Here is a 22,629-nt window from a genome sequence, read left to right as displayed (position 1 = left end):
AACAAGAAGTTGCTTTAATGTGCCCCTCCCTTCACAGCACCCCACTCTTAGGTGTTGTCCTTAGTCAGGGCCGACCCAGAGTCTAGAGGTGCAGCTGAGGAGTTCACCTCCCACCCCGGTTGGGGGTGAGAGGGTAAGACAGAACCTTGCTCACTTCACTGTCTGGCCGCTCTGCTGGCCACTCATTGCTCCTCAAACTGCTCTGCCAGTTGCCCACTAGCCAGCCTGCCAGCTGCTCTGCCAGCCATTCCGCTAGCTGATCTGCCAGCCGGCTTGCTGCACACCATCATCATCTGCTTCTCCGCTATGATTTCTACAGGTTGGTCTCTTGAGATTCCACCCAGCTCTCACCGATTTCAGCTCTTAGTAGGTGAACCTCATGCTGAAGCTGGGCAGGAGCACTGTCCCACAGTAGATGCGTTCAACTCTAGTGAGCACTTAACAAAACAAAAGACTCCTAATGGAATCTTAATTAGCTCTATCTTTGAACAGCAAGAGGGGGGAGGCTAAACCATGTCTGGGGCTCTTAGGCAGAGCCCACGCTTCCAGGCAGGGATGCCTGTCTCCACCCCCTATTCACCTTCACATGCCTCTGGCATCGGAGCACCTTGCTTAGCCAGTTCAGTTCAGATTTGACATATATAGTGTTCAATCAGAACAGGCTAAGCACAGTTCTGCTGCCCTTTGTTATACAATAAGGGGAACAACCTTTTGTTACCCCTGCATTTAACACTAACGTGATTTGTAAGCCAATATCAGCCAAAGGGATCATTTGGGCAAAGCAGTCCCATCATGCTGAGCACCTAAACAGGGTGGGTGTGCTCATGCAAATACCAGCTTGGCAGGGGAGAGTCCATTCAGACCCTGCTTACATTGTATAAAACAGTTTAAGACATAGAAACGACTGGTGGATGCGGGTAGCTGATAGAAATACAGTCAGCTACTTACTAGAAAGTTGTTAATGTTAGTAATAGGAGATTAACATGCTAGTAAATAAAAGTTGCAGTTAACTTGACTCATTTAAGCATATTTTTAATTTCAGAGATATTCCCTTCTTTAGGCAGATGTTTAATGCTGTACTTGAAATTTAGGGGAAAAGCCCTACGCCTTATTCCACCGTGCCTCATGCATGCTTAGTCCAACCGTAGTGAGATCAGTTGCTCCATCACATGCACATCTCTTAGATTTTTCTTACATGGGTGCAATGAAGGAGAAGTTATCATAGATTCATAAAGTTTAAGGCCAAAACGGACTATTAGATCATCTTGTCTGACCTGAATATTCCAGACCATTACATTTCACCCATTTACGCCTGTATTGAGCCCAATAACTTGTTTAATTAAATTATAACTTGTCTTTAGCTAAAGCATATTTTCCAGAAAGTCATCCAATCTTGATTTGAAGACCATAAGAGATGGAGAATCCACCATTTCCCTGGGTGGTTTGTTTCACTCTAGTTAATCACCTTCACCATTAAAACATGTGCCAATTTGAGTGTCTGACTACATCTTCCAGCCACTGGTTCTTGTTTTGCCTTTCTCTACTAGATTAAAGATCCCTTTAGTACCCAGTATTTTTTCCCTGTGAAAGTATTAATATGGTGCAATCAAGTCACCTCTCAATATTCTTTTTGATCAGCAAAATGGATTGAGCTTTTTAAGTCAGTCACTGTACTGCATTTTCTCCAGCCCTGAAATAATTTTTGTGGCTCTTTTGTGCACTTGCTCCAATTTTTCAACATCTTTTTAAAAACGTGGACACTCAGAACTGTAAGCAGTATTCCAGTATTGGTCTCACCAATGTGGGATACAGAGTTAAAATCATCTCCCTACATTCATTATTCCCCTCTTTCTACCTCCAAGGATCGCATTAGCCCTTTTTGCCACATCATTGCACTGGAAGCTCATGTTGAGTTGCTGTTTTGCTATGACGCCTAGATCCTTTTCAGAGTCACTGTTTTCCATGATACAGACCATATCTGTAGATCTGGCCTATATTCCTTGTTTTTAGATGGTTAACTTTGCATTTGGCTGTATTAAAATGCACTTTATTGGAATAGGCACAGTTTACCTAGTGATCTAGATTGGTCTATATGTAGGCCTGGCAGAATTTGACTTTTATTCTTCCTAATTTTGGCCATTAAGAACAACTTTTATTTTTACAAATTTTTAATTTTCATTTTAAAGATTTGTTTCAATTTTAAACTATTTTTATTTTTACAGTTGCTGAAAATCAAGGAGTGGGCTTTATGGTTGGGGGTTAGGGTTAGAACAGCACTGTAAGCGGGGCTTCAGAGGGCTCCCTCCATGGCTGAGGGACCTGAGACACTGGGATGGAAGCTGCAGGGAAAGTTGTGGGGCCCTGCATAGCAGAGACTCATGGTCAGGACTGTAAAGAGGATGATGAGCCCTGGCAATGGGATTCTTCTGAACAGTTCCTGCCAGTGGATGGCTCCCACGCTCCTGGCTGGTGAGTGAGTGAGTAGGGCTATGAAAGTGGAGCTGCAGAGAGCTCCCTCCCTGCATGGCTGCGAGGCTGGTGATACTCAACCACTGCAGGTCCAAGATGTGGGGAGGTCTGAGATTCTGGCAGGGCGGAGGACAAGACTATGAGGAGGAGTCTCCAGCCACAGGGGAGGCCACGCTGCGTCTGAACAGCTGGTGCCTATGGATGGAGCCATTCAGCAGTGGGTTGGCCTCCCCCATGGCCAGGGACACATCCTACTCTCTGCAGCACTGGCCAGGGGCATTTGCCGTATCTTGCCAAGACCTCAGCCTTTCCTGCAGTTTGGACCTGCTGGGATCAGATGTTACTGGTTCTGTGGCAATTCAGGGAGCTCTCTGCAGCTCTGTTGTCCCAGACCTGCTCCCTCATTCCCATGATTGCAGGGCTGTTGACACCCAATCCCTGCAGGTGCAAGGTGTGGGAGGGAGGCTGCATGTCAGCTCTTACCAATTGATCTTTTTTTTTTTGTTGATTTCAACATTCTGCTGAAATAGATGTTTACTAGCAAATGTACATTGAAATTGAATCCTACCAAGCCTGTCTGTGTGGCTGCCCTGTTCTCATCACTGTTTGCCATTCCAACAATTTTTGTGTCATCCTCAAATTGTTTCATATGCACTATATGTACTATCAGATCATGGATGAAAATGTCAGGGTTAAAAGTTCATCCCTGGACCCATGTAAATGCCCAATTTAAAATCCTATTCAAGCTTTTAGAATAGGACATAAATAGGACTTATGTGGTGCATAGTCTTTGTACTGGCCCACTGTGCAGCTTTGAATTTCCGTTTAAGTTAAATGCTGGCAGTAATTCTAAATTTTAGTATTTTAACTGAAGTTTTGAGTTTATCACAGTAAACAGTTGAATTAATATTTTCAAACTGGCTGTGGAAGATAATACAGTTGTACTTATGCCTTGTGGACATAGAACTGAATATCAAACTCGTCATCTAAAATATTACCATAGTTTTTCCAACAAGTCAATATGAATGGATTAGTCTGACTTCAAAGATAAACCTAAAAAAAACCCCTTTCCCTGCAAAAGAAAATCCTGATATCCTTAATTATTAACATATATGCAGCCTTAAAAACTTTGAAATTGAATATTTGAAACATTGGTTCCCTGTTTTTTTTACTTGTCTGATGTGGAGTTCCCTAGTATCAGGTGACAACATCACACATGATGTGAACAGGGCAGGCAGGGCAGAAAAACACTTTGGAAGTTTAAAAAGCACCTAATGGAGTCAGGCACCTGACTGCCATTGTAAAACAATAGGAGTTGGACATCTAACTTTTGAAAATCCCACCTTCTCTGCACTGTTTGGATAATGTCTTCATTTGTTGTAAATGAGATGGAGAATGTTAATTACTTGGGACTTGTCAGATAAGAGATGGAGGAATAGTTTTAAACCATTTTGTCTAAAATGGAAAAGGATTTTGTAATTTTAATCTACCTTAATTATTGTAAGTGTTTCTTTGCTTGAATAATAAACTTGCATTCTCTTATCTTGAGCAATCATTTTTAAAGTTTTTCATGCCATGTCCCTGTATACGTTCATTCACTAGTCATCTTCAGATGAAGTTTGGAATCCTTTTCTGCAAAGTAGTACCAGGTCCTGTGACTCTTGAAAAGAGGCTCTGCTGGAATTAGTGCACTGAGCTACAATGCACTGTTGCTAATTCGTGAAAAATAGTTGTCAGCGAGAGAGCATGTTTAACATATATTTGGTATAAGTGCCTATTCTAAAATTTCTGAACATTTGATTGTCTTGAGACTACAAAAGTCTGTGATACCTGGAAAATGAGGGGAATAGAGATTTCCTTTCCTTTGGATTAGACATTCACCCATCTGTGTTGAAAAGAATTGGATCTGTTGGCAAAAGACTTTGGAGATATTTTCTGACGTTGTATCTTGCATTGGACTGCAGACCTATTTTGTTTGGGCTTTGGGTTAGATGTCATGTTTAGGCATAGTACAGTTAGGTTTAGGGGTACGTAAATGTGGAGAGACTCTGATGGAAGGGTCTTCTTGCCCTTGCCTCTCCTACTTTCAACTGTTGACAGGATCTATTGCCCACAGGGTTTTCTTGTTAAATTCAGTGCAGTAAAGTTGTGATCTTTTGGCATGTAGATACATTGCCAAATGTATCTATATCTACATGTTATAGTGAACTTATAGCTATGTGTTTGTATTAAATATGTATCTTTATATATGTAGAATAAATTAGACAATTCTTGAAAATATTGTTTTATATAAACCAAAGAAAATGCAGAAAAATAAATTTAATGAATTTGATTCTTTTTCATGAGATGCTCCACTCACATCCTATCTGGCGCCTCCTCCTGCTCACTCTGGAGATTGACTCTCGAGGCTGACGCCTCCGTTTGCAGTTTGAACGCCCTCACTCTCTCTGACTCTGGTCTGCAGGTCTTCTCACTTCAGGACTCACAGCATTCTCTTCATGACTTAGCCCTCTGGCTAGGTCACTCAGTCCATCAACAATCCTGGTGGTCTTCCTATTCACTGCCCCAGTGCTGTTCCCTCAGTGACTGGTAGGGAAAACCTGGCCCATCCTCTACTCCGGGTTCCAGTTCAAGGACCCTCAGCTCAGCAGTACTGGGCTTCCTCTCTCTACACTCACTGCTCCTTCCCTGGACTGCTTCCTACTCTCTGGTCTTCCCCCCGGATGTACCAGCTCTAAGAATCCTTTTCCCAGGGAGTGACTGCCCTTTCTCAGCAGCTGCCCCAGACTGTAGCCAGCTTCCTGGCTTTATTGGTCCTGTGTGTTTCTGCACAGGTGAGCCTGTTCCTAATTAGCTGCCTCCAGCCAAAAGCTCCCCTGTTTGAAGCCTAATTAGGTGATTGGGCCCACCTGGCCCAGTTCTGCTCCTGCAGGGCTAGTGTGGAGAAATTACCCCATCATATTCTTTTACATAATACAGTTTATCAATCCTGTCTTAGTTAAACACAAGAGGCCAGATCTGTGGGTCCAGTCAAGCTGTGCAGGAGCTGAGGGTGGAGGGAGGGTGGTTGGGATCCTCTGTTCAGTTGGGTGAGAAGAACGGTGGCAGTTCAGACCCTGACATCTCTTAGAACAGCCTAAATGCTAGTCTAAGTTGTGCTGGTGAGAACAGTACTGTAGAAAACATTCTGCTGGACAGCCATTGCCACCCATACCCCAGCCTGAGGCCTCCTTTCTGAAGAGAGGGATCTATAGCTTGATTATGCTGGTGCAGCTTTCTGGCTGCATTGCTCCCGGAGCAGCAGAAGTAACTAGTTTTAAATGGGACAGCCACAATTTGGCCCAAAGTATCATTGCTTGTTTTAGACACACAGGAACTGTGACACATAGAGACAGAATCATGACAATGCTTCTCAAAGGCCATAATAAAAAATGTATGAGGCCTGGTCTACACTGCCAGTGTCATCGACGGGAGATACGCAAGCTACGTACTGAAACTTGTGTATCTCCCGTTGACTTACTAACTTACACTTACCGTGGCGTCTTCACTATGCTGTGTCAGCAGAAAACACCCTCCAGTTGACTCAGTGTAGGGGGGTGGATTTACTGAGTCGACCAGAGAGCACTTCTGGGATTGATTGAATGGGTCTCCACTGCCCATTCAATCGATCCTATTGCATCGATTCGTGGAGTCTGATGCAGCACCCGCAGTGTAACGTACCTTGTGATATTTAAAATATTTTGTTGTTAGGTGAACAATTTGTCCTGTTACTAATGAACAGCAATATCACAGTTATGTTACAAGGAAGCTTTTTAAATAAACTATAATGATAAAAAAAAAAAAAGCAAAAGCAAAAACAAGATGTTGAAATCCAGCTTGCTGATTTGCCAGCAATAGTCTCAGTCATTTTGTAAGTAAAAGAATCATAAAAAAGGAAATGTTTGGAATATCAAATGTGTGAATAATAGAAACCTACAAAAATAAACATGTAAGAGCTGAAGTACATCCTTTGTATAAATTGGAGAAACACCTGCCTACTAAATAAAAGAGCTTTTAACATAATTGATGTGTATTGTCACAAATACTAAAACATTTTTTAAACTATTTGTTTAAAAATATAATTTTAGCTTTCTAGACAGTAGTTATTGTTTGTATCACTAGCTAAAATTTTCTAAAATTTTTTAAATGGTGGGTGCAGCTTGAAACTGTTAATATTTGTATGAAATAAAGCATATGACAACACTTCAAAAACTACCTGAATTTTTCATATCAGTTATCGGGTAGCAACCCCTCTGCCCTGAAGCCAAAGATTAGTTTTCTAATTATAGTCATTGAAGAGCCTTAATATAATTTTATTCTGAAAGTGAATTAGTAACAATTTAATACTTTTTCTTTTAAAGCTGGAGATGAAAACAAAAATAATGGAAGCTAAATTTCATGAAGAAAAGCTTAAATTACAGCAGAAGCATGATGCTGATGTTCAGAAGGTAATAAATGTTTGGACATTATTTCTAAGGGATGTACAGTACATGAAGCTGTATAATATATAATATGATCCTAATAAATAATAAAGTGCTGTATTTAATTTCTTTAGCTTCTTCAGATTGACATTCATTTTCCTTTAAAATGAGATTTTATTGTTTGTTGCAGTTTGCAGAAATTGATATCAAAGAGGGATCTCTGATACAGGCATGAACTTGGAAAGAGAAAATGTCTCTGTGAAAAGTAATTTAATGTGCTAAGTGATTATACTGCAGATATGGGTGTCTTGAAGAAAATTTGTTGCTTCACAACTCAGCAACTTCTGTGGCTTCATCTGATGGTGAAAGCTTAAATCTGTGATTTTATCATGAACTAAAACCATCATCTGATTATTTTTCTTGAAACTCCAGCTTTAATTCTACCATTCTGTTTGTAAATTTGTATTCCTTAGCTTTTTTTAAATTTTAGTCTAAACTTCAGTGTCACTTAAACATTTTCTTTTTATTTTAATTGTTTAAATGAGTCTATCAAACACCTTTTCTTATCAATACAGTAAGAGTCCTTGCTTTTACTACATTATTGTTTGACATTGCCTGAAAAAGTAGGCTGTTTTAATAAACAGAGCTGTAAAGAGTTGAATCCTTACAATTAAATTTAGCTTAGTTTATTAAACTTTTATTTTACATATTCTGCACAGCAATAAAATGTCATCTGATGATAATGGTTTCTTAGGGGTAGGTAGGATTTCTTCTGACTATGTTGCAAAGCATCACTTTGGAAATGATTAAAAAGACTATCACTGCCTATACTGTTTATCTTAGTGTCATGCTTTTTACGCATGAGGTCGGATTCTATGAGGTGCATGCTAAGTGCTTCTTGGAAGGTGCTCTTCGTCCTTAATTCCCAAGGACTTAATGGGAGTTGAGTGCTCTGTCCCTCACAGGATGAGGTTCATGAGCTCTTACCCTAATTTAGGTTTAGCATTACTGAGTGTCTCGGTTTTGTTTTTCAAAACTGAATCACAGACTTGGAGGAAGTCAGTTGACACAACACTGTGACACATCAAAGGCTCCTTTAAAGGATGTTAATATTTGGTCAGGTGCATATTTGGCTCATCTGTTTTCAAAGCCTGTAAGTGTAACTGGCTTGTGAAGATGAGAGTCTAAAGGAAATAGCTTTGTGAGACTAAGAAATAGTTTAAATGCTTTCTCATCCCCTTAGTTGTCGTCTTTTTCAAACAGCTGTCATGATTCCATCTTCTGAAGTTGTTTTATCATGTTGGGTATATTTTAGAAAAAGTTGAATCGTGTTGTTTTAATTCTTTAATCACACAGACCATTTAATGGAAATGAGAGTAACATTCTATTTTGTGATGGCGGCTTTCTGCTTGATTTATAGTAATTCTAAAAACTACAAAATGTTTTAACATTAACTTAAACATAAATGTTAAATTTAACATTCAGTTTATAGTATTAATTAAAATAGCACTTTAAACTGCAGCCATAAATGTAACAACTTAAATAAATATACATCTTTTTACTTTAATATTCAGATTGGACAATAGTATACATTTAGGTATGTCTGTACAATTTCAGTGGTAAGTATATTTTTATAAACACAGAGATACAAACATCTACAGAGGATTGTCTTTTGCTGTTTAAAAAAAAGAGTTATGAAGCAGAACATTATTTTGAAAAACCATGTCATGAAAAATCAGACACTCTTAGTTACCATAAATGGTACAAATAATAGTGAGGGAAAGGACAGAAAGTAAAATAATTTTATTGAATTTCCTTGTGGAATATTAGCACCATGAAAATTAGTATATGATATATATTACATTAATATATAATTATATAAGTGGAACAGCACACCAAACACCATCATAAAACCCCCAAATTTTGTTCAAATAAAAAAGGGTTTGATGTGATTTAATGAGCAGTTAAGTCAATATAACTAATGTTGTTTAAACCTTTTTTATGAGAAGGTGGAAAGAAAAAGAGTGAAACGTTTTTTAAAATAATCTTGACGGCTTAAGGAAAGAAAGGAAGTCCAGATACGAGCCTTCCATATCCCTACATATCTGTTGCTTTCCTTCTATGGCTTACCTCCACAGTAGTGCTCTTTTGGGATGGCCAGATTCATTCCATGGAAGGAGAGAAAAAGGTGGAGATATCAGTGCAAGGAGTTGGTGTGGTAAAGATCAGTAAATTATGCTAATAAGTCTGGTAGAGTGAAAGTAATTGACTGGAAAATGAGAACTGGTGACTTTCTGAAGGATCAGGCTATGGACATATCCTTCTTGTGTATAACCAAAGAGTGGTTATGGACCATAAAGAAAGACAAAAAGATTGCCTTTTCCTGCAGGGAATTGCAAGCAGATTTATAAATGGTTTCAGTGATAAGATAATGGGGAGAGGGAGTTTTTAATGAGATATTAAGGGTACAGGGAGAGGAACTGATGGGAGTGAAGAAGAAAACAATTGTATACTGTTAAAGGAGTCAGACAGGGAGAGGAAGTTGTATAGAGTCATCAGTGTGCACACTAAATCCCCATAGAGAATGTAATACTACCAAAAAACAGGGTAAGAACCAAAAATATTGCCCTTGCTTTTACTTTTGGAATAGCCAATTATGTATTTATTTATTTTTATTTTTTAGTGACACAGCAGGGTCTCTTGGTAAGATGTCTTACAGTATTTTAAAATAAAATAGAAAAATTGTTTACCCACTGAATGCCAAAGTATTAGTTCTTTTGAAAAGAAAACATTGCATCTCACATTTTCTTCACTGTGTTCATGTTCTGTCTCTGGTAAGATCCCAAAGGGATTAACTGAACATTTATCCATAAAATGTGTGCTCACATTCTTGGATTGTCTTTCAAAACTGTTACATTTATTGTTACACCAACATTATATTGTGTTGGGGCTGAGACAGAGATGCTAGGTCTAATGATTGCATCCAGAGTCAGAGTTGGGGAGTCAAGCCAAGGGTTGGAGTCAGAGATGGGAGTTGAGCTAAAGGCTGTAGCTACAGTCAGAGTCAGAGAATCGAGCCTAGGGTCAGAGCCAGATTCAGAGACCGGGGGCCAGGATCAAGAACAGGTCAAGAAGGCAGGAACAGGTCAGAGAAGCAGGAGCCAGGAAAGCAGGGTTCAAGAGTCAGGCAAGAAGGCATGGTCCAGTGTAGCAGCCAGGTAAAACCCAGTAGTGTGGACAACTTCCTGTGCCTCTCTTTGGGTTTAAATGGGAAGCCCTGACGAATCAGAGTTCAGTGTGTTTCTCCAATCAGGCCCAGTGAAACCCTCCCTGATGTAACTTCAGCCTTCATGGTCTCTTCTGCTCAATTGATTAGTAGTGAGCCACTGGGTGGGAGCAGGGAAGTGACAGACAATTGGGAACCCTGTCTAGGTTCAACACCTGTGGAATCATGATGCTCTTGATGCCTTGTGAAGATCATTCTTTTTCAGAATCAGTTCTTTGTCCATGTAACGTTTTCTCTTTCTCTTCACTTTTTTCTTTGTTAATGAGGACGTTTACACTAAAATAGAATCTTTGTTGCCGAGAAGTTCAAATGCTGCTGTTACCTGCTTCCCATCTGAATTTACCCTCTGTTTATAACATTGCAGTTGGTTACAGTGGAAATGATAATTTCACATGGTTCATAACTTCCGTGAGCCCCAAGCATCTCTTGACTTCAACTTTTTTGTAGATGATAAACTCTTTCACTATTACATACCCACATATATGATATTGTTCTTTGGTTGTGGGTTATATTTTTCTTTTCAATCACAGGTTTGCTAAAGTGTTGTGAATTTCTACTACAGATTTTGGATAGAAAGAATAATGAAACTGAGGTGTTGAAGACCCTCTACAAAACTAAACAGAATGAAGCTGAGGAGACTATTAGGAAGCTGGAAAAGAAAGGTGATATTATGAGAGAACATTTTTTGCTTTCTATTTTTGTGTGGTGGTACTGTATACATTAATGAGTAAGAGCCACATTTTACCTTTAGATGCACATGTTCAACTCCTATCTGAATTTCAGTAGGAGTTGCAGGCAAAGATTGGCCCTAATTTTTCGTTGGATGCTCATTCGAGTCTCTTTGCGCTCCTATTTTCCATACTAAATTTTTCAAGAGACAGCATGTTCTTGTTAGGTGTAGCGCTTACTGATTTTTGAGGAACCTAAAATATCATATAAACAGTGCTTCTTGTGATAGAAATACTTTGATATCTCAAATCCCAATCAGAACTAGGAAGTTCAGTGGCACATGAATTCCAAAACTAATTTAAAATTAAAAAAAAACAAACAATTTGGAACCTCCTAAAAAGTTCACGGTTAGTTTTAAACTCTGGGTGGAGAATTTGCAATTTCTTTTTTATCAGTGCATTTAATCCAGCCCTACTTTATTGTTTATTTAAATCTTTAGGTCAAGATTTTTGAAAACTGACTAGTGATTTTGGGTGCCTCAATATTTGGGTACCCAATGTGACAAATTTTAAGGGGCCTGATTTTCAGAGGGTGGATGCCCAACTTCTTTTGAAAATCAGGATCTTTTCATGTGCCTCAGTTGGGCAGTCAAAATCACTAGTCACTTTTGAAAATTCTTAGAAAATTACATGTAAACCTGCTGTTGTTTTTCTGCTGTTCTGCTACATTGAAGAAAAATTGGTAGTGCATGAAATTTTGATCCAAGGTTTTTAGAGTTGCAGTGTTTTTAAATTTTCTTATATTATGTACTTTAGGTTTTACAGAATTCTATATATATTCATATTCAAGTTTTCACAATAAAGAGGGAGGAAAAAACTCATCAGGAAATAAACAAAACTGCAGTGGAAAGAGAACATCCCATATTTGTTTAAACATCCAGTTTTATGGCATGGAATTTAAGTGCTACATTTGTAAGGAAGTTGTCACACAAACAAAATAATATTTTTAAGATACACTTCTTATTTCACTTTCTGATATCTTTGTAAAACTGGAATTATCTAATTACATTTGTTGCCAATATTGGAAGAGGGCATCTCTTGAATTGATTTATTTTTCTTATTTTTTGACAGTTCAAACTCTTGTTCGTGAATCACAAGTTGTCAGAGAGGCTAAGGAAAAGCAGATTGTGGAATTAAAGAAGTTGTGCGAGCAAAGCACAGATTCTCTGAACAATGATTGGGAGAAAAGGGTAATGGATAACACTTTATTTGCTTTAAGTCTGAAGTCCTTGTTGAATAAAAATGTAGAAAAATCAAATGTACAGTTCATCAGCTTGATAATGATTAATTAAAAAAATTAAAAGGATGCATGCTACTTTTAAAATTATTTTTCTGTACTCTCTTTGTTCATTTCTAGAGTAACGTTGCCAGTTTTTCTTTGCAAACTTTTCACCTAGAAGAGATCATTCCAAATTTGACCCAGTGCAAAATTTCGCCATTTTAATTTGTATCTACCACCATCACAATACCTAGACCTTCAGCAAATGACAGTCTTTCTTTGGAGGCTATCCGTGACTTGTCCTCTTAACAAACCCATTTGCCTGAGTGTAGAAGGAAGGTTCTTCCGTCAGGTTCTCCTGGATGACAGTTTACCTGATGTGAAATTTTTATCTGTTTAACTGTTGCTACCCATAGCCACAATGACTCTTTTGAACAATTATTTATGCAGTAACACATTGTTCAATAAAAGTTTTATTTACTTTTAGGCTTAAGGCAGCACCAGTGCATGCTGAGACAGATTTATCGCTGTATAGCTCCAACCTTGGCACAATATTCTTGAGATGGTGAGCTGCTAGCCCACTGGGGAGAGTGCCTCCTTTCCCAAAGGAGATGTGCTGTTTAATTTTACGTCTTGGAGCCTGGACCAAAGGCCTTGTTAGTTTTTCTTCTTGCTTTGGAAGAGGGCTTGCTCATAAACGTTTTTCTTGATATCAAAGAACTTGAGGCGAGAATGCTCAATGTTTTGTTTCTTACGAAAACAATATTTTGAACCAGAATTCATCATACATACTCGTTAACTGTTCATGCAGAGTAAGTGCTATTCCCAAAGCTGTCATTGTCATCAATGATATAAATACACCCACAAATATACAAACAAAAATGCTATGTTAATTTTAAACTCACTAAAAAGCACAAGAGGATGAAAAGACAACTTTTATCCCATGAAAAAATTGATAGTCCCGTGTTTTAAGACAATACAATAAAAATGGACAGTTAAAGTATTTTTATAATGTATATGAAAGTTATTTTATTTTATCCTTCTCAAACACTTTTTTCCTTTGAATAGATGTTGACGTTTGCAAACTCATGTCATTACTGTCCTTTGTTGTGTGAGGAGTCAAGTTGTTTACTGTCAGCTTATTTTGGTGATGTGGTTTTGTAGAATGAACTAAAGGCCGTGTTTCCAGTATGATCTAGAGTCAAGAAACCATGTTGCTTCATGTAACATTTAGTTAAAAAAAATATGTAATGAAGTATTTTTCTCTGATTTTGTGCTTCCTGAAAAGCTAGTTTATCCATCTGTCCCAAATTTTAAAAAAGAAGCCATATAATAAAGTTCTTTTTCTCCCAATAGTAAATATTGACCCAATGATAAAATCACGTTACTAGCTTTCATTATGTGGAGTTCCGTTTGTGTAGGAAGTTTCTGAGTAACTGCTATTAGGACTGTCCTCTGGTGGTTATCTATTAGGTTTTAAATCTGGTGGTCATTTTCATATTTCTGTGTGTAAGGGTTGGTGCTTTTTAATTTCTGTTTTCAGATTACTTTTTAAAACATGCTAACTGCAACCAAGTTTCTTAAGATTGAAAAATAGATTTATTTTTCCAGCACTGATTTTCCCCCTCTATTCAGTTTTAGTTTTCATTCTTACAGTTCTGGAGATGACTTACACTGTCACTGTTCACAGTAGATACTATTAAGAGGTAGTCCTAGTGAATTACATTACATCATTACATACGTTTGCATAAAAATTGTAAGATCAGAAATATCAATATGTTTCAGGCACCAGACAAGGGGAGACACTGCTGCATTAGAGTTTTTATTTAAAAAATAAATTTGTATAAGTTAATATGGTTTTAACACAGAGATTGCAGAGTTTCATTACCCACATTTGTGCATCATTGCATGTTCTTTAGGTCATTATTGGGAGTGAAATGGGAATGTTTGAAACCTGAGCAACACACTGTAATGGTTCGTGTCAATCCACCAGACAAGATCTGGCCAGTTTGACAGTTATTACCAAGGTGACTTAGTATATCAGTTTAAGTTTGAAGGCCCAAATTTTAAAATATATTTAGATACTTAGGAAACCCTTTTGAATATGAAACTTTGGCTCTTAAATCAGTTAGGTGTTGAGATGTTGAGGGCAGCAACTCTTAAATACTTTTACAAATCTGGACTGAAGCTCTTAAACCAGAAAGGGATGCACTTAGTGTTAGAATGGAAGTTTAGGGGGTCTGTGGCCCTCCCTCCCTCTCAGTTTCAGAGGAAGGCCATGCCCCCTTGCTACCATGTATCTGTAAAGGGCAAAGCAATAAGGTGTCTGTGAGGGAGGGCTCTGACCCTCAGGCAGGTCAGAGCAATAAGCAGTCTGGGGAGTTCTGGCCCTCAGGCAGGGCAGAGAAGTAAAGAGGCTCTGGAACTCTGGGCAGGGCAGAGCAGTAAACAGTTCTTGTCTGGCCTCCTGGCTCAGGCAGACAGCGGACAAATGCAGGCCTCTTGGCCTAAGGTTCATTTGTGGCCGCTCCAGGGGTTGGGCAGCTGCAGAGGGTAGGGGAATCTGGGCCCAACCTACTCCAGCAGGTCCCAACCCGAGACCCTATGCCACCAAAACACACTGACCAGGATTCTGGCAACACAATTGGACCGATGTCTGGTGTCTCTGGGCTACTTCTGACTATCCCTTTGCAGTGTACCTCTGTCTCGTGGGGTCCCTTTGACTCCCTGGGGTAAACGGCCAGCAGCAGTCCCAGCAACTCCATATCCTCGCTGTTCAGTGGACCTGGCAACTCATTCTAGTCTTCGGCACTGCAGAGCTCAGTCTTGGGCGCAGGGCTCAGCAACAAGTGAGAGGCGTCTGTCTCCTTCTCCGGCTCTTGTACAACTGAGCTGCAGGGCCCACCTTTAAAAGTCCTGTCCCACCTTCTGCTTCCGGTGGGGTAGATGTGGCTTGCTTGGCTCTGCCAACCAGGAGGTGGAGAGTGGTTCCTCCCCATTAGTCCTCAGGGAAGGCCATCCCCCCTTGCTACAGAAAGTAATACAATATGTTGGGCAGTACAGTGGGGTAGCTCAGAGTGTCACAGATAACACACACTAATTCAGGTAAGTGGATAATTTTGTTTCCAGGGCTCTCAGTCTCATAGATTTTGAGACATACCGTTAGAGGAAGGAAAATAGTTGTGGAGAACAAATTATTTGTACGGTAGAAAATTTATGAAGTTTATATATTAGTAACTGGTTCATTTTCAACATTAAAAAGTATACAAGATCAACAAAATGGCAAAAATCATAAATATATATATATTCTCAATGTTCTGTTAAAAGTAAATATAAGTTGGTTACTGCATACATTCTTAAGATTCCTTTCTTTTTAGTTCTGGAGCAGTGGTACAGAAAACCTTATCACATATTAATAAGGGGGTGAAATATATGGTCTTTATTCTACAGGTCAGAAATGTCAGTTGTATAATTTTATAGGTCACTGAATAGCCTGGTAATATTTTTTTTGAAATCTAGCTTCACAATGCTGTGGCAGAAATGGAAAAGGAAAAATTTGATCTTCAGAAGAAACACACAGAAAATATCCAAGAACTGCTTGAGGACACAAACGCGCGTCTTAGTAAAATGGAGACAGAGTATTTGGCACAGACAAAGGCAACTGTAAGTTTGGGGTTTTTTTATATAGATTATGATCACAAATATGAATTGTAATATTCAGGTTTCATGCACCTGTGCATTTTGGAATGCTCATTTTCTTAAGACGTAGTGCATCAGAAAGGCAATATTGGAAGAGACTTCAGATAAGAATTATTTTTATTTTGTCCCTCCACAAAATTGTGCATAAAGACTGGGGCTGAAAAACATTTTTGACAGCCCTGCACTACCATGCTACAACATTATGACATTGTTTCATTAAAGAGATAGTAGAAGTAACACTATTTTATTTCAGATATCTAGGCAGTTAGTTTTTTCCGTAAACTCAGATTAGAGATGTTTGAATCTCACTTCCCTGCTTCTTTTAACAAAAGTAAAATAGTGAATTCTAGGGCTTCTGAAACGTGCTTGATTGGTAGCACTGGAAGTTAAAAACGAGAGCAGTGTGGACAGTTGCAATGAAAAATTTCTCAGATTTAACCACTAATGTGTCTCTCATCTGGAAGGGAGATAGTCTTTTAGGGGTGAAGATGATTCAGTCTCCATCTCTATTTAGTCCTTGACTTATCTGCTGAGACTGATAACAACTGTATCTTTTGTGATGGAGGTTTTTTATTGAAGTTATTTATTTATAAGAAATGTGACTGAGAAAGCCATTCCATTACAGTAGGCAACCAAATTTATTTTATTTTATTTTATTAACTGGGGGGGAGAGGGGGGGAAGACTGAGTACACACCGTAAATACTTTATGAAAATGTTTCCGATTATTAATTTTACATACTTATCATTCCTCCTATCTACTGCTGCTCCCTGTTCATGAAGCTGAACTGTTCCTCTTATTTTCCAGTTCTATTGCTCTTGATTTAAGCCCAGAAAAGGTGGTTGACAGTTTGTTTCTGAAAGTCTTGAGAGTCTGTCAGTTTGCTCAGCTACTCCTGTTGTCATATAAGTATAGCCATAATCTGTTGTTTTTTGTTTGTATAGTGCTTAGTGTGTCCAACGCATTTTATTAATTCCTTAAGAGAATTTTTAAGAATTACTCTAACAGAACAAACAAATATTAAATAAAAAGCTTCTATTTTGACAATACCTATTTTTTCGATTGGCACAATGAGTCCATTTAATGCAGAGAGTGCAGAAATAGCAGGATCCTTTTCCAGAATACATCTTTTAAGGGTAGGTATTCCAGGAGTCATCACACTTCTCCCTGTAGTTGCTCGCCTTTAGAGACCTACCATCATGGATATCATCTTTTCAGTGTAAAGAGTGGGTGAAAATCACCGAAACCCATTAATGAAGCTACATACTGAATATGCTAAGAGATGTAAGTGGGTTACTTCTAAGAGATGTTATGTGACGCCTTCTTTTCAGAAGCAGGACATTGATCACAGAATGTGAAACCAGGGCAAGAGAGTCAGAGAGGGACTTCCGGAATGTTACTACCATTAGGCTGCTGAAATGGTTACTAGCCTCTCCACCCCTTTTAAAGCCTTTATGCAGTAGCATATAGGACTTATTTTCGATGTGCCAGTGTTTCCAAATGCAGAGTCATCTTCCTAGAGTTCCATCTTGGAAGCTCTCATAGACAAACATTTACAGGAAGGCTGAGGATTTGTCTTTCTTCCCCTAGCACATCCCTTGCATCCTTCTTAGCTAAACAGCACAGTGAAGGATATGCTGATGAGCCCTCATTTTATCACTACATGTGACAGGAACATTTCTCCCATTCCCTCTTGGGAATAACTCTGTCATTGTTCCTGGTGACATGGAGTTGAACTCCTTCATATTAGTGAGTTTTTGAGACATAGAAAAAGACTATTTTCATCCAGTTCCCACTCTGCCATCATCTCAAATTCCATTCCCTCATCCATTTTTATTGTTCCCTCTCAGTCATCTGCAATGGAAACTTGTTAAAACATGAAAATAGAAAAGTTAGAGATAAGAGCAATTTGCGTGGCTTTCAAGGCTTTCCTTCCTCACCTAAAGGAAAAGTGCTCCAAGTGTTGATGGACAATACCACTGTGACATATTACATTACATCAGCAAGGTGAGGGATGTGGTTTATTGCCTTGTGTGAGGAAGCAATTTAACTTCTGAAGAAGATTGTCACGTTTATTGCTGTCCATCATTCATGGGAGGACAGTGCCATGGCAGTAAATCTAAACAGGAATTTATGTCCAACACCAGTGCAACTGCATTGTACAGTACTTCAATCAGTTTTATACAGGTGCATATGTGTTTTGAAAGAGAGTGCCAACTGTGACTCCTCGCTTCTGATCCAGAGGAGGAAGAACTTTTATTTTTCTGTTTAGACTTGTACACCATTTAAAAAGTCTATCCAATCACTCTATGTGCTCTTGATATTACTTAAAAATACACACACAAAAAGAACTCCGTCTGACTTAATGTCTTTTAACTAGACTTGATTTTGAGGGTTTCTTTTTACATTTCTTGCAATACTCTTCTTTCCAAGGATAATCAGGAAGATGAAATGAGACGGAGCTTGGGTTTTATTAACCGCTTTGAAGAGGGCATATCAATGTTGGTACTTAAACTTCTTAGCCCTGGTAGCTGACACCCCAATTCAACTCCCTTCTTTTCCCACCTCTTGCCTCTCCGATACCAGGCACTTTAACTGCGTCCAGAATAGAGTTATAGGGCTTCCACCATTTAACTAACAACTCTCATATCCTCTTTCCACAAAGAAGGTAATGGATCGAAAAGGAGGACCTTGGTCTGTGAAGACTTGAGTGGTAGAAAAGTCTTGGTAGACAAGTGGTAGACAATCCTCCAAAGAAAGAACCAGTGGGCAACTAACCTTAATCTTGATGTGTTTTAACACACTTGGAAAAGAAAAGAGTTCATTCTGAATTACGTATAAATTCTTATAAACCTCCAGGGAACACACTGTGTATCGTTAAAATGCTAAAAGGCAGAATAATTTAAAAATCAGTTGTGAAATGCATTTACTATACACCATACACAGTTTATAAAGTAAATATTTGTTAGTAAAAATCAACAAGTCCCTTTCAAAGAGATATCTTGTCCTTTTGTCATCAAGATGAGACATTAAAGAAAAGTAATAGTTTGAATGAGCTAAAGGGCAACGTCAAACAAACTTTATTCTATCATTAATGAATGTTGAATTGAAAAATTAGCATTCAGACCCTGTCATAGGCAACAGTAAATACAGAGAAAAATGGACACAGTCTGTCAGCAGGATTGAATTTAAGAACCATCAAAAGTAGACAGATCTTGCTGAGCAGCTCCTGATTTAATAATTAAACAAGGTAGAGTTCAAGGCATGGCTTAAGATGAAAGACTAGACTGTCACTGAAAATTAGTTTCTCCTTTTTTGTTATTTCAGACTTTTTTCATTTTTCATGGCATTTCATACTGCTAAGAGTGCCATTTATTGTGACCAAGTGAATTGGCTGAATGATATAACTCTTGTCAATATTATAATTCAAGTGTTTCCCCCACTGAACAAACATTTATTTATTGGAAAAAATAATATAGTTTAGTATGGATAGCAATGGTTATGAAGCGTGTGTGATTTGGCATCAATAATGATAAAACAGTGAAGCAACAATAGGTTACTAGCTATAGAAACATTTATGAAAGCTATATATAAAGGAGTTTTTGATATTACTTTTATTACAGAAGTAGGGTTCCCTTCACTGCACCTCTCTCACTCTTATTTCTCTCATAGTTTCAACAATCTCTGCCATAGACCTTACCTTACCATTATCCATAGTAATTGTCCTGTGGCATGGACTGTGCAAGAGGACATTTAGGGACAAGAGAAAGGATTGGGAATGTGTGCACACCACATAAGTGATTAATTGAAAGATGAGTTAATGGTCTAAGTCAGCAGAGTCATTCTGGACTTCTTTCCATGCAACTGAGAGAAGAATGTTTGGGGAAGGGGTTTGTGGGTATGTAATATTGCTGAGTCGGCCAATTTAAGGTTTGGAAGAGTGATGTCTTCTCTTAGAAGCTGAATATCACTTCTGTAATACAACCAGCCACCTCAGAGAGGACAGTGTTGCTTCTTAAACTCTTCTCTCCAGAATTCTCATGCTGTGTATTTTACTAGATTGTGACTATTTATGGTAAAAGGCCATTAATAATATTTTGGGTGAATATTGATGCTTAGTCTTGACTGAATTTTATGTGATTAATTTTTGTTAAGATACAGTCCCTACTCTGAGAAGTTTACAGTATAAATTAAATGGGGAATTTAAACTGCAATGAGAGACCAAAATGAAGGCTATGATTTAGAAATTTTGTGTCTTCTTTTTAAACATTTGAGTGATAGTGTTTTCCACTGACAGGGGTTAGTGTTTGTCACGTTAAAAAATGTTTTGAGGAGGGACATGTTTCATAAGTGAAAACACAAGGAGAAGGAGGGAATTCCTTATGGATAGATGACAGTAATTTCAAATTATAAATCTGTAGAAAAAACTCCTGAGGAAGGCCAAAACAAGTTAATAGTTTTGGAAGATCCTTGATGACTCTTCTTTGGACATTGAGAGGGAAATCCATCCACAGAGTATAATATGAATACCTAGAGTAATTAGATTAGTGCACAAATCTAGATTGTGAAAGCATTCCCAATTGATTGGACAGAGTTTAATGTAGTCTTATGCTTAAAGGGCCAAATTCTGAGCTGTGCTGTAGCTGCTTTTTTGACAAATGTTTTAGGTCCTGATCTTGCATTAGGCTCTCTGTGGGCAGCCTCCAGATGCAACATCCAAGTAGTCCAGGAGCTCTAGTGACCCATATTGTACACTGCACATTTCAAGAGGAGTATCCAACAGTTGCTGGGCGATAGGGAGAGTGCCCACAGTACACTGAGCAGCCTATCAGCCACAGCAGAGATTTCAGGAATGTTCTTAAATATGCTTTTCATTAAGGAGCATAATGACCAAAAAACAAACGTAGATGAAGGAAAGCCCCAGGGTATGTCAACACTGACAGCGGCACAGTCGCTGCCGTCAGATCGACCTTTCTGAATTGATTGAGCTGTCAGTGAAGATCCACTCAATCGATCCAGAAGTCGACGCTGTAAAACCACTCCCTCAAGAGGCCTTATCCTCAAGCCGTGGTTCCCATCAGCGCAGTTCAGTGAAGACGCTGCAGACAAGGGAAGCACAGCAGTTGACGGGAGTTACGCAAGCTACTCTGTGTAGCTTGTGTAACTCCCATCGACAGCCGCCAAATCTCCAGGTAAATGTATACCAGGGCTTATTGAACCCCACTCATTGATATTTCAGGTACAAACTAAAAATACCAACTATTTTCATGCAATTTATAAAAGATAATTTGAAACTACTATTGTATCACGTTCTAAAATTTACAACAATGCATATTTTCCATGTTAATTTTAACACAATTTCATTGCATGCTACAAGTTTCTTGGGGGATTGGCTTTGTTGTTTCCCACTTGACATCTTAAGTTATCTTTGTAGACACTGTTCTCATTGGCTATTAAGTTGATAACTTTTTTTTCTTGCCAAATTTCCCCCAGCTGGCAAAGTGGGATATTCTCCTTATCTTATCACATGGTTCAATCTATTGGGCACAGGATGTCTGAAAGCTGCTGTTTGTCAAAAACAAGATAGTAATCTCTACTAGCAACATGACAAATCCTGTAACTTAAAAGTAAAATGTACTTGACTTTCTTTGTTGTCTAAACAAACCAGACCCTGCAGCTGGCCTTGCATGGATGGAAAGAGTCTCTTTTAAAATTCAGCACAAGTGTATGGTTTGGGTTGGTGTGTTTGGAAAAATATTTTAGAATGTTTTGCAAAGTTTGAGTAATACTGTTCTGATTGCATGAGTGTGTCAGAAATGTCTCCAGGCACATTTAAATACACTACAAAACTTGAAGTTGAATGGAGTTGAAAGATGTTTGAGTTTTTACTTTCCTTTAACAGAGGGTGAAAATATTCTTCCACTTCCCCTCCCTTCCCCCCACCTCCAAACCTTTGTTAATATAAAAATAACTTTGATCTGAACATCCTGCAAAGACAGCTGTGTCATATTTTCCCACCTTAACCTCCTCAGGAATTCTATTAGCATTTCCTTAATACACTAAGATCAGTTAAGGAAAGAATGAAGAAGAGGAAAGATGTTTGATGTTCTTTGGAATTGTTTCAGACTTTTTTATTTTAATTGCTGAATGTTGTGAAATTGTGTTTAATGCAAAACTTTTCAGTGTATATTTATAATTTATTGAAAAGGGATCATTATAAGGAGAGGCAAACAGAGAGGGAAGCAGTCCCAAGGGATGTACACAGGAAGGGAATTTGGAATGCCTGTGTTCTAATCCTGGTCCTGACACTGATTTACTGTGTCCCCTTGAGCAAGGGTCTCTCTCTGTGCCCCCATTTTCCCATTTATAAAATGGGGATAATAAGACCTACCTCATGGGACAATGTAGATTATTCAGTTAATATTTTTTAAATTGATATGAAAGCTTACTAAAAATATCAAGCATTATTGAATATTGTAATATGTATATCATAACCACTCCTCTTAATGGCCCCCTAATTTATAGCAGGCCACACTTATCAAAATATCTCATACAGATGTGAGCACTATCCTCAGACACACAAAGAAACAGTATTTTATGTATGGAAAATGTCTTTTATCAGCTGCTATGTCACGTTATTTTTGCAGTCTCTTGGATGTGACACTAAAAGAGACTGACTGCAAATAATGAACGACTCTTGAATTTTGTAATCCTTTGGTACCTCAGTATATTTACTAGGAACATGCATTGGTCATGATTTCTTTTTAGT

The 22,629-nt window shown here is 38.4% G+C and overlaps 1 protein-coding gene across 6 annotated transcripts in view; it reads left to right on the top strand.

Annotated features, from left to right (window-relative positions):
* Positions 1-22,629, top strand: part of CEP112 (centrosomal protein 112) — a 284,681-nt gene that overhangs the window by 60,091 nt on the left and 201,961 nt on the right. For 5 of the 6 annotated variants that reach the window (XR_010919549.1, XM_067547323.1, XM_067547325.1 and 2 more), the window contains exons 9-12: positions 6,870-6,956; positions 10,778-10,877; positions 12,015-12,133; positions 15,682-15,825. Coding sequence is in view for 5 of the 6 variants with exons in the window: in XM_067547323.1 (XP_067403424.1) it covers positions 6,870-6,956; positions 10,778-10,877; positions 12,015-12,133; positions 15,682-15,825 (450 nt within the window). In the remaining variant the exon portion in view is untranslated. The remainder of the gene's footprint in view (positions 1-6,869; positions 6,957-10,777; positions 10,878-12,014; positions 12,134-15,681; positions 15,826-22,629) is intronic. The other variant, XM_067547324.1, reaches the window with a different exon arrangement.

This window comes from Emydura macquarii, unplaced genomic scaffold (assembly GCF_026122565.2).
Source record: "Emydura macquarii macquarii isolate MOO-44397 ecotype Brisbane River unplaced genomic scaffold, CSIRO-AGI_Emac_v2 contig_1230, whole genome shotgun sequence".
NCBI classification, from domain to species: Eukaryota; Metazoa; Chordata; order Testudines; family Chelidae; genus Emydura; species Emydura macquarii.
This window is presented reverse-complemented; position numbering and strand designations above follow the sequence as displayed.